The sequence below is a fragment of the Zootermopsis nevadensis genome, unplaced genomic scaffold (assembly GCF_977971745.1).
Source record: "Zootermopsis nevadensis isolate Lab colony 2312 unplaced genomic scaffold, Znev_1.0 Znev_ptg000006l, whole genome shotgun sequence".
Lineage (NCBI taxonomy): Eukaryota > Metazoa > Arthropoda > Insecta > Blattodea > Termopsidae > Zootermopsis > Zootermopsis nevadensis.
In genome coordinates this window covers 9,139,147-9,151,534 of record NW_028259138.1, presented here as the reverse complement: position 1 = coordinate 9,151,534, position 12,388 = coordinate 9,139,147, and the positions used below count along the sequence as shown (strand labels likewise).

Here is a 12,388-nt window from a genome sequence, read left to right as displayed (position 1 = left end):
ATATGACAAATTTGTTTGTATTTGGTATATATAACATTTGTGAAATAAGGCTTTCCTCTACAAACACACTGTGGAGCACAGAGATAGTCACGAGTCTACGAAAACCATTTGATTTATCATATTGTTTTCTCACAGATTTTAACAATTGCCCAGAAGCATTTAAATTTGAAGGAAATTCAAATAAATTAGTAAGTGTTAAATTTTTACATGAGGTATTAAATTTCTGCACACAGAAATATGTAATTTCCTCAGCCTTACGCAAAACTTATAACATAATATAGTTGTTTGTTGATATCACAGTTGTAAATATTGAGGCTTATATAGCATTATAATTGTCATTAATAATTATGCAAAAACCAGGGTGTATATCAAAGTTTCCTCGGATTTAATGTAAACAAATACTGTTCCCTGCTTCTGATATGCTTTGTGTTAAAACAATATAGGTTCTTGGAGCAACAGACATTTGTATCTTCTGACAGCATGCTGATGCTAGTGCTGAAACGTCTTGGTCCTCCAACATCACCTACAGAAATAGATACAGAGTTTCTAGATGGAGCATTTCTATTTCATGATGGTGAGTGTTTGTTTCTGTATGTGTGTTACCATTCCTAAAATTAAATCTAACATTTCTATACATGATTAACCTTTTTATGCTAGAATAGGGGATATAACCCCTATGTATGGGGCTGCTGGCGAGAGTTTAATTCTATAGGTAATGCTTCAGTGGTAAGTTGATATGTAGCACATGCTGAGAAATTCCCAGCTGGAAATTTCTTGATCAGTATGGTACCTGTCTGTGTTGGTAGTGTTTTTATCAGCTGTGGTTTGTTATGTCTTTGAATGGTGGAAGGTTACTCAGCTATAAAGAAGGATGTATCCAAGGTGATGTGAAAGTGAAGGATAGTTTTTTCACGTAGTAGCCTGAAATTTAAAAGGACGATAGATCAAAATACATATTTTACTTATTGTTATACAACATATTCCCAAATTGATGAAAGGCAATATAGATCAATATATTTTTTTAAAATATACAGATTAAAATAACAAGTTACATTGGTTAAAAACTAAGGGGTTTGATCCAACTTATACATCTTCCATAACGCAAGTCATATAGAACTATCTAATTTAGTGTTTTCTTTATACAGTGAGTGAAACACAATAGGAACATAGCATATTATTTAAATGCTTACCAACCTCATACAGCTATTTTACGAATAAGCTATTCTTCTGTTGTTTCACTTAACTCTCAGTTCTATAAACAGTCACGGAAAATATGTAAGTATAACTGAACCTCTTAGTTTTAACATTAACCTATTATTTGAATCTGTACATTTGAACCATATACAGGTACAGTACGCGACTGTAATCTGGAGACTTGCGGGGTGAGGAAGTGGGGTGAAGGAGGAAAAATAGCGTGTGCCTTTAACGCTTCGGACTTCCTGCATTCCTTGCAAGTGTCAAGATTACAGTCTTGGACTATAGATTCTATAACAATACTTCATGTCATATTAATGTGTTTGTTAGAAACCTGAAGATTATCACTAAGGCCAAAACATATTACTGAGTCAATAATTAGTTACTATTTTAATTGAGAAATAAATAATAGAACGCTTAGTCGTGTTTGATGGAAATACTGTATAATATATTTCTCTGAATATATTAAGTCAACAAAAATGTATGATATTTGAATTACACGTTTATTGCTTGTCCTAATATGATGCATGACATTGCAGAGCAAGTGGATGGAACACTGCAACCTGATACTCTGTGTGATGTGGACTACTATGGTCTCAGTAGTCCATTAGAAGGAAGGATCTCAAATCCAGGAACACAGCATCTATTTTGGAACATTGAAGGGGCTCTTAAATGCTCACAGAGGTTCATACCAGCAACAAATCAGAGTGTTACAATTACAGTAAGTAGTTGATCTGTGATTTTATTAATTTTTGTTGTTGTCAGCCAGGAAAGCTCATTTCTGGGTTAAGATTTGCAATTTGATTTTAAAAATTATTCATTTGATTTATTTCACATGTGATTTGTATGTTTGAACTTCTTAATTAATACAGTAATATTGAAGTTAATGTTTGTTTGGGCAACTCTTGATTTGAATACTAAATGAAGAAAATTTAACATTGATATTATTTACTTGTATCATGAATTTTTTTCTTTTAAATTATGAATAACCAAGATTGAAGAGCGTTAAACAGAAATTCCGCTGTAGACACGTATCGCATTCTGTTTAATGTTGTGTACATTTTCTTATTAATGTTAAATATGCAGCAGTAAGCAGTGGATTCAGTTTTGAGAAGTTAATGATTTCATAACTTTCGAACATTCTTCCAGGTATCAACCTTGGCCAGATTATCCCCTGACCCTCACTGCCACACTCAGTGTGGAGATGGAGGTTGTCAATGTGTAGCAAATTTACTTCCCCTTTCCCAGATGGACCATTTGCTTCTAGTAACTGATTCTGATCAGGCTGTATCCTGCCTGTGCGGTGATTTCCAGGTCAGTAAATGTTATTTTTACCTCTTGATATTTTTCTGTTGAGACAAAAAAGAATGTACTTCTTTTATGCAGTGAACTGTATCTTCTTTATTACGCCGTCTCCTTTAGAGGAGGTTGGCGACATATTACGAACAGGATCCTTCCATCCTTTTCTCGGATTGGGACCTGTTCATATATATTTTTTGGCAGGTGATACAGAAGTGATTTGCCATTGCCTTCTTCAGTGTGTATAGAGTATGGAGTAATTGTTGGGATTCCACGGAGAAACCGGGGAAGCCCCGGAGGAAAACTCCGTGTTGCCTAGACCACGGCCTTGCCCGACACAAATTATAAATTCGGGCACCGCCGGGACCCCAGGATTACAAGGCCAGCATTCTAACCGCTAGACCACCGTGGCGGGTAGTGAACTGTATAGATAGAATTAATTGCATAACTTCATGCTTAATTCAAAGTAATTATTATTTTAAATAACTTTCTTAAGTAAAGACCATACAGTTCAGTTGCTTTGGGGACGCATGCATGTATGTGTATGTGCACATGAGTAGGCAGGTTGGCATGCAGGGGCTGGTGTGTGTGTGTGTGGGGGGGGGGGATTATCTTATTATTTTTAATGTCAATTTCAGAAAATACACACACAAAGAATACTAGTCGAGCAACTGCTAACTTTTTTTGAGAATGGTTTCTTCAATTATGGATTTCATTACATTACAGCAACAGTGGCTTCCAGTGAGTCTTCGCAGCTGGTCACCTTTAAAAGTGGTGTATTCCGTTGCACATTATAGCTGGAATATGAAAGGATTTGTGTTCAAAGCAGCATACACCTTTAACAATGACGCAGCTTGTGGACATACCATAATCACACACCCTTCAGGTAATTTTAGAACATGTTAAAAATGTCTCTGGATAGTTTTCTCTCCAGGAAAAATTTTAGAATACAGAACAAAATGGAAGAAACATTTATAAAATAAGGATGAATTTCATATTTCGTTAGAAGCTATTAAATATAACCCTGACAGAACATACATAGGATGATCTGGAAAAAGATAGAAGACAAAGTTAAAAATCTCTCATATTATTCAAAATTCGTTCATGTAATAAATATTACGCCTTTCTGAATTTTTACAAAACAAAGGATTAAAGTGGATGCTAGATGCATTCTTCAGGTAGTTCTATATGAAAGAATTATAACTTAACTTTCATCTTATGATAAAAGTATAGTGTCTTGTTTCAAAGAGGAGATTACAGAAACAAAGACCACAACCCTGAAAAACTGTCCTGGGTTTGATTCCCAGTGAAGATGGTTTCCATAGCTTAGAAACTAAGCACGGTAGAAGAATTTTGCCAGGACCAAAGTTGTTTGTTTCAGGGGTTTCCAGGGTTTGACTCCTGATAGGATGATTTCTGTAGCTCAGAAAATAAGCATGATAGAAGAATGATATCGTGAAAAATTTGTTAATTTCAGGAAGTAGATTACAGGAACTAAGGTCACAAACCTGAAAACTGTCCCGAGTTCAAGACGTGGTGAAGACGGGATTAGGGATAATTTTTTCCTATAATATTCAATAAGTATTGAATGATCAGGTGTGTGAAAAGGCAAAAAGTGTTTGTTCTTCCTTCAGTAACACTGTGGCTACTCTGCTAGTATTCCCTGTATGATAATTCATTTCAAAAATCACAGTTCCATTGGTTTCCCTGTGAGAGTAATTATAGACATTTCAGTGCATAAAAAACAGAAAATAATGTATGAGGTATGACAAACAATAGGATTGATGTTTTGGAGCAGAAACTGGCAGGATTGGTTACTTGGCTCATGTTGAATAACCTGATTCAGCAGTGTTGTATCAAGCATTTGAGATACAGTTTTGTAATTATGTTCTTTGTTTATTTGTCAAAAATATGGGTGATAAATTGTTAAAGCATCCAAAAATCCAGAAAGTTCAATAAATAAGCCAAATGTGAAAATATTACTGAAATGATTGTCTGTTGACTGGTGGAAGAAAACATAAATGAATATGAACAAAGTAACTGTGACATGAATTTTTACTAAGTATCTGAAACTGAAGTGAGTCTGTGTTAAAGAGGTATTCAGTAATCTCAGCAGAGAGCAAAGAATGAGAAGGAAATAAATTTGAGAGGGTGATAGTGAATTTTAAAGGATGTGAAAGGAAGCAGTCGTGGCTCACTGTAAGGTACTATCACAGCATTTGCTTGGAAGGATGTAGTGTTTACAGTTGTACATAATTTGAATGTTATGTTTAAATGCAATTTGCAGGAGAGATTCTGTCAAGAAACGTTTCATCTGCAAGCATGACATTAAACTACTATTTCCACCAGGAATGCACATGGCTTCTGGATTCCAAAGTAGAGAGACAACTCACAGTTGAGCTGCTAACACATCAAAATCGTGAGTCATAATGAAGAGTACTATATGATAATAGTTAGGCAGAGGGAATGGATGTCATGATAATTTCTTTCCCAGTTATCACTTCAAGACACTAATTTTTAAAAATACCAAGCAGCTGTAGTAGCATCCCCTCTCTCCATCACCAAAACCATTAGAACAAACCTCCCCACCCCACCACCAACACTGGCTGTAAAGAACTGAAGAAAGCAGACAGTATGGCACAGGAAGATAAAAAAGCCTTGTTCACACGTGTGCATATTTATATAAACAGTTATACTTCTTCTTCTTCTATGGCTCTCCGGTCCGTATTCGGTCCATGGCCTCCTCAATTCACCTCTTCCATTCGGTCCTATTGTTAGGTCCATTCTATCCGAGGCTTTGATCGAGGTTTCGAAACATCTTCCTTTTTACGGTGCAAGGTTGTTAACCTTGCGACCAACCCCCAACCTGGAGGACCAGGGTACCTGTCTTAGTTTGACCTCTCCCCCTCGACCAATCTGGCTAGGGAGGCCCTACCAGTACCTTTGCTACCGCCAGCATAGCTCTTGGGATCACTGAGGTACTTGAGCCCCACCACCACAACAAGGTGCAGGTACCATTAAGTGGGGACTTTATAACTAAAGCACCTTATAATGCTACATACTAACAATATGTAAAAGAAACATTTGTATGAATACCTCACTTATTTTCCTTTGTTGCCTCAGCTTAAAATTCTTCTAGAATTTACAGAAACTGAATAAATAGCTAATAAAATGTATTATTATGGCATACACTTATAAAAGCACAGAAAGAAGTATCACCAAATTGTGAATTATTAATAGCATGATCATAAACCAATATCTTGAATCAACATTCACCAAAAAAAATAGATCATTGCTTCTGTGCTCAGAATTGTTTTTACATATCTTAATGTAGTATTAGAGTTTGCTGATTTTGCAGGTCCATGTACAGCCTGGAATGTTAGTGTCCATGAATACGAAGGAAGTAGAATTGATGGTGTTGGCCAGCTACTCCACACGTTTTGTCCACGTGACCGCAGTAAAGAATATTCACTGCCATGGAAAATGAACACTGTATTGCTTAGGTAGGATATTATTATTATTGATTGTATGAAAAGTAAGAACTACCAAACATCGCTAAAGTTACTAAAATCTGACAAACTCTCTTGTATTTCATTTTAAAAAAACTTATTACTTGTTAACATTCTGTAGCTTGTTGAAAATCTCATCAGAGAAGTAAAATAAGTTAATATGCAATTTATATATAATATAAACAAAATGTTCGGGGTGTAATGTGTTTCCAGTGCTGGAATTCATTGATGGCTATTTGCACTTTTCTAGAATAATACTCTACCATGATCCTGTTGTTTAAATCAGTGGTATTCAACCTGGGGTGCACGACATCTTAGGGGGTACGTGAAATTTAAAATATATATATTATTTTATGATAAACACTGTAAAATCAGCAATGTAATTTATTTAATTTATTTTAGATGTAGATTATATACTATGTATAACTTGAATTATACACCAACAACTTTGGGGGGTACAAAGTTGAAGTGAAATTATATCTGGGGGTATGCGAACAAAAAAGGTTGAATACCACTGGTTTAAATGACACTGAAATTTCTGAGAATTGCACATTGCTATCATTTACCACTAGCTATAGCCAAGTTTATTCTGACAGATGTTACTATAGAGAAATTGCATACCAAATTGAAATACTTACCCCTTCTCATATTGGCATAAAACAACTCAGGGCACAAGGATGCATTTCTAACCATCGAGACTTAATTAATGCACATAAGTGGACAGTTTCCTTCCCAAATTATACTACTAAAGAAACCCTCAGTTTTGGCACATTGTAAAATGATGACTTGAAATTTACATTTGGACTTTATGGACTTCGAAAAATTTCAAAAGTACTTTTTTTAGCTACTAGTGCTATGGTAAAATGTTTGTGTAATATCAGTGTAAATGAGATTGAAGAGCTGGTTTCATATTATGGTTTTGAAGAACAACTTTCATAGACACACGCTGATACTGAATCTGCATGTACCTAACTCCCCAGAAGATAATGTTGTGTATTCCAAAAGTCAAGTGTGATGTGATGGAAGAAATGAAGACAGGGCTATACATTATTTTACCAAACATGATGGTCAGATGGTTAGCACATTGGCTTTGTATTTGCTAGTTATCGTGTTCAAAAATTTCGCCCAGAGACCAGCTATGCTAACCGAAGTGTTTTTCTGGTTTTCATTAGTCATTCCAGGTACATGACTTGAAATCGTCTTTCAAAACCAAGACATGATGAGCCATTCTCACAAGCAATTTGTGCCTATTGGATTGATTTGAAACATTCAAATCATCGACCTGCCTTCAGTGATAACACTTAGTGACTGGAGGCAATTGTGTTTGGGAAACTGGTTGTAATTAGAAACCAACCGTAACACAATCAATCTGTTGCTGTAAGCAGCGAGTCTCCGAAGTCGAGCCTGGATAAGAAATTATAAACTCTAACCAGTACAGAACTACATCATGTTTGTGGCCAGTGTCTAGATTTTAAATACATTTCTGCTCATATATCATATTTTTCATGTTTAGTGATTGTTTCATTACTTTAATAGCTCAGATTGTTCTTGAAATTTACAACAGTTAAGGCACGCACAAAAATTGTTTTATACAAGTATTGTGTTCATAAATTTTTGTAATCATTCTTGTTGTATTACCATAACATAATCCCTGAAGGTAAAGATGGTTATAGTTTGAAGGTGATAACTTACCTCCATTTAGCACCAATATGAAGAACATGTGACATTTTACAACCATGCAACATGTGCCTAGGCATGGAGGATATCTTAGTACTAGTTCTTATAACCTAAGATATTTCCACATTTATTAATTAATTTCAATGCTGTATTTTGTAATTTAATTTATATATAACAAATAGGTTACCTTTCACAGGTTACAAGCCATGACAAGGACTCTTCCAGAATATGCCATTCGATGGAACTCACAAATAGTACGAGCCAATACTCGTGTGTCTGGCCCTACATCATCACCAGGACACAGTGCAGGTACAAGCAATGTGTTTCATGTGATATGGACTTGTATAAGCATTGTGCTGCAATCAGTAGTAACAAAGTAGAACAGCAAGTTGAACTTGCATAATTACTAGAGTCCACTGCTCAATCAGGACTCTGTGAATAACTGCACTGCACATCCTTTCTTCTAGTGCAGCCCGTGCACTGAGACAAATAGTGCAATATAGTGAAGTATGCCAGCAAGTGTGTGTGTAATCACGTGTGAATGAAGGGAAAGTTTGTGTCATGCTCAAGTGTTCACTGTAAAACGAAAGACACAGAACAAATTTAAAATGTGACAATGTAAATATTTACACACCGATTTATTCCTGAATATGTGAATAGCAACTGATAGTTGGAGGAACTGTAACTAAGATGCTTGTCCAAACATGTATTTTAGTATCACTGAAAGTCTTATCCAGGATTTTTCACTGTTCTTCGTATCTTAAGAACTCAAGAAATATAGTAAGGCTTCCATCTTATTAAACAAATGTCATGTTGGACTATTCTATTGCAGTCATATCTTCCATGCATGGATTAGTGTTATACGTATGTAGCATGTGGTACAACATCGTGCAATTAACAATAATTTTGTAAATAAGACTTCTGTTGACACATTCATATTCCAGTAATTCTGTATTTCTTCTGTGTCACTGTTCCTGTATCCCAATGGCCCAGACAAGTTGATACTTATTCACTGTTAGAGGAAAAGATGCATCATGTGTCATAAGAGAAGACACTGAATCAACCCTACAATAGACAAGTTTTTTATTATAGGTGAAAACAGAATTCTACTATAACTGTGAGGACTGTGACCAAGGAAAAAATAAGAAAAACTGTTCAGTTTGATTTTATATCTTTTTATTAGTCTTTTTAGTTTGTCAAAAGCCTACAGTGTAGTGGGGTCTAGTTTGATTTGTAATTTCAGTTATATAAATTTAATATGCTTATTTATAATATTACTACAAATAATGGTTATTTTCTGCTGAAGTTGATACAGCATGAAATATTTACAACTTAGTAAAAATACAATTCATTCTTACAAATACAAATCAAAGTCCAGACTTCAGACATGAAATGAACTGTGGCCTTGAATGTCACAAACTTTAAGACAGTGATCTTTGTTATTTCTTCAGCTTGTCCATTACCTTTTTTTTTTAATGTATGGAATCAGTTAATCTCGCCTCAACTGTGCATATATCATTTGCCTTCACATATCCAATTACCTGTGTTAATTGATCTTTTCTAGATATATCTGGGGTTATGTCAAAAGGCTCAGAGTAATGTTTGGATTTCTGCACTTTAATAATAATTTAATTTCATGACTTTTTTTCCCATGTTGTTTATAATTTAATTCTGAATACAAGGAGAAAAATAAGTCACAGAGCTTTTTGGTAATTTTCAACATGTTCCCTTCAGGTTTTCTTGTAATGAGAGATCAGTTCAGTGGTGCTTCAGAAATTTCCAGTCTCTCTTGCGAGTGACTTAATTTGTATCACATAGAAACAAAGTTAGTTTTTGCACAAAATAAAACTGCATAAATTATTACTTTCAGTATGTCTCCATTTTTCCCTTTCCTTCGTAATGGTTATTTGAAATCCATCATCATTGCAACCTCTTTTCTTCAGTCTTTGTTCAGAATCTTTCCATGTCAGATAATTTGCTCGGTGATCTGGAGAATTTTCATAATTTGATATTCTTGGAGATAAATACCTCCAATTGTAAAACCCCATTTTTAAATCAGTTAGACATTTCTGCTTTACTGGCAGCTAAAAACCTTACATAAAGTAAAGCCATCCCATTACATGTCAATGTTGGAACTTCGGGACAGGAGGTATATCTTCTACTCATTCTCATCCTCTGCACTAGAAGGGGGTGAGTGGACAGCAGCATTCCCTGGCTGTGCTTTACCCCCACAAAAGGACCCTGGTACCCCTAGGACAGGAGGCTAGGTGGGCACCTGAGCCAGTGTGAATGCAGAGACTAGAAGAAAATCCTCTGCCACTGTCGGGGATCAAACCCCAATCGCCCAGCCCATAGCCAATCATTATACTGACTGAGCTACCCGGCTCACAAAAATGATGCATGGGAAACAAAATATAACTTTTGTTTCACTGCTTTCTGTTCACACATTAGACAGGGTTTTAGTAAATCAGTCAGGAGAAAAGTGATGTCTTTCATCTTCAATACTAGCGGAATAGTTGGCACACTTATTTTGAACAGGTTCATATTCAGTTAAGCAATATTTTAACCTCTCTTACAATTCGGACCATAAATATGGATCGAGGCTAGCTTCTGTCCTGTCACCAGAAATTCTATCAGTATGCTCAGAAAAAAAATTTATAGTTCATTGAACAATGCAGGTTTTCTCTCACATTTACTGTCTTCCACAGTAGCACACACTGTACTCATTCATTTTCACTTTTCTTAGTGAATATTCTTACATCCACTGTTAAGAGCTTAAATGTTCACCTCCACCTGCATTGTCAGTGTCATTTAAAAGTCCAAAGCCAAAAGCACTCTAATTATGTAAAGTAATCTGAACTTTGCAATAAGAAGTGATGTATAAACTCTCAGTATAGTTTATAGGAATCGTATTTCCGTGGCTGAGTGGTTGACTGATCATAGGAAAGTTAACACAAAATGAGATAATAAAAATGTATTTGGCCCCCTTTTGCATAGTGCTGAAGCTCTGTCCTCCCCTTATTTTTATAACATGACAGATACAAATGCATGAAAATTTTTAAAATATTTTTTTTTTAATTTGGTGTCTGGGTACTTTTCTTTTCAAGCAAACTACACAACATTTGCACTAGCACCAAGGTAAGGTTCATCAGGCTAATGATTAATGGGAATTCTGTCTTGGCCAGTATATATTTTTAAATCAAGGCAGTATATGCTGCTTCAGTTGATGGCTTGCTTTGGTAACACACATCTGTTCACCAATGTTTGGTCTTTCTTCCATTGGTACAGTGCCAAACTTTTGATTTTAGTGCCTCAAATACAGGGCATAATTTATATAGCTTGTCATGATATGGTATGGTATCTGGTACTTTACTGTCATTATCATTAAAATGAAGATGTTTCCTTCTTTTCTCAAAATGATTCAAGGACACTGTTTTTCTGTTACTGTCAGTACACATAAGTACTTCCTTACATCTACAGAGGCTTGAAATGGCTTATTTGGGTCCATCTGTGTGCCATAAATTGTTGCTTGTTCTGACATTTTCACTGATAAGTCACTGGTTCCTCTTATTGCCTCTGTTCAAATCAAAGAAACAGTGTTGGCAGCGGCTGGTAATGTATGACAAACAAATTAATTTTGTACCTGTTGGCAAAGTGTTTATTCAGACCAGTCACATGTTCATCAACAAATTCTTCTCAGATACAAATATCTTCAATCATATTTGGCTGGAAGTTAGGGTTTCTACCCCTATTAATAAACAGGCTTCACCCTCACTTTTACATGGAATATCACTTCAGAGCTTTATAGCCATATTATACATAATGACGAGAGTTTATACAGAGAAACACGTGGGAGCACTGTTGCAGACGTGAAATGGAACAAAGCACCAGCTAAAAAGAGTGGAGGATGCTGGACACAGGTTGTTAGTAGACACAATTATTTCTCATCACCTTTGCTCTTTATAAATATACATAACAAGAAGACAAAGAATTTACATACAGTGAATTTCATATTGAATTTACATAACTTCACAATGTTTTGGGTTTAATTGCCATATCTTAATTATTTATTGTAACCTGCTTATAATTAATAAAGGAGATACAGAAACAAGTAACATTTAATTCTATCCAGGTAACTGCACGTGGACATTAATCTTAGCACACTGCTGAGACAAGCATTGCAGTACTCACTGGATCTTTAAAGGGTGAGGCATTATATGAAAATATTGCAACTTGTGATATTTACTAATGCTTTCATGTTTTTGGAAAAGTGTACTGAGAAAATTCTTTTTAGATGATAATACTGTGTATGTGAGAGATGGATTTTTCCATTGGGCCAGCAATTTTACACATTCTTTATAAAGAAAAGTGGGGTCATTCCATGTCAAGTCAACTAAACTCATGACCTGACCCCTTTGGATTTCAGTGTAAAAATTTAAACTAATTTTTATTGCACTATGACAGCGGTAGAAATAAGAAACTGGTCCACACCTTGGACTATACACATATCACATTATGACCAAAACAACTTTCATGAAATTTTGTACTGCCACAAAAAAAACTGTGTTCGCCTAGGTATAGGTTAAAATAATAGAAAAAGTAGAAACAGCTACACAGCGAAACTCATAAAACAGCCATCCTCTTCTTCCACCTCCACTATCAAAAGTCCGAATCACGATATAAAGAAGTTTAAGCCAGCACTAAAAGTT

The 12,388-nt window shown here is 35.3% G+C and overlaps 1 protein-coding gene across 12 annotated transcripts in view; it reads left to right on the top strand.

Annotated features, from left to right (window-relative positions):
* Nucleotides 1–9,542, top strand: part of LOC110831469 (uncharacterized) — a 396,354-nt gene extending 386,812 nt beyond the window's left edge. For all 12 annotated transcript variants that reach the window (XM_087343660.1, XM_087343664.1, XM_087343661.1 and 9 more), the window contains 7 exons: nucleotides 444–574; nucleotides 1,734–1,915; nucleotides 2,344–2,508; nucleotides 3,220–3,379; nucleotides 4,781–4,912; nucleotides 5,852–5,996; nucleotides 7,876–9,542. In XM_087343660.1, coding sequence (XP_087199786.1) covers nucleotides 444–574; nucleotides 1,734–1,915; nucleotides 2,344–2,508; nucleotides 3,220–3,379; nucleotides 4,781–4,912; nucleotides 5,852–5,996; nucleotides 7,876–8,059 — 1,099 coding nt within the window. In that variant the 3' untranslated portion in view covers nucleotides 8,060–9,542. The remainder of the gene's footprint in view (nucleotides 1–443; nucleotides 575–1,733; nucleotides 1,916–2,343; nucleotides 2,509–3,219; nucleotides 3,380–4,780; nucleotides 4,913–5,851; nucleotides 5,997–7,875) is intronic.
* Nucleotides 9,543–12,388: the final 2,846 nt, after the last annotated feature.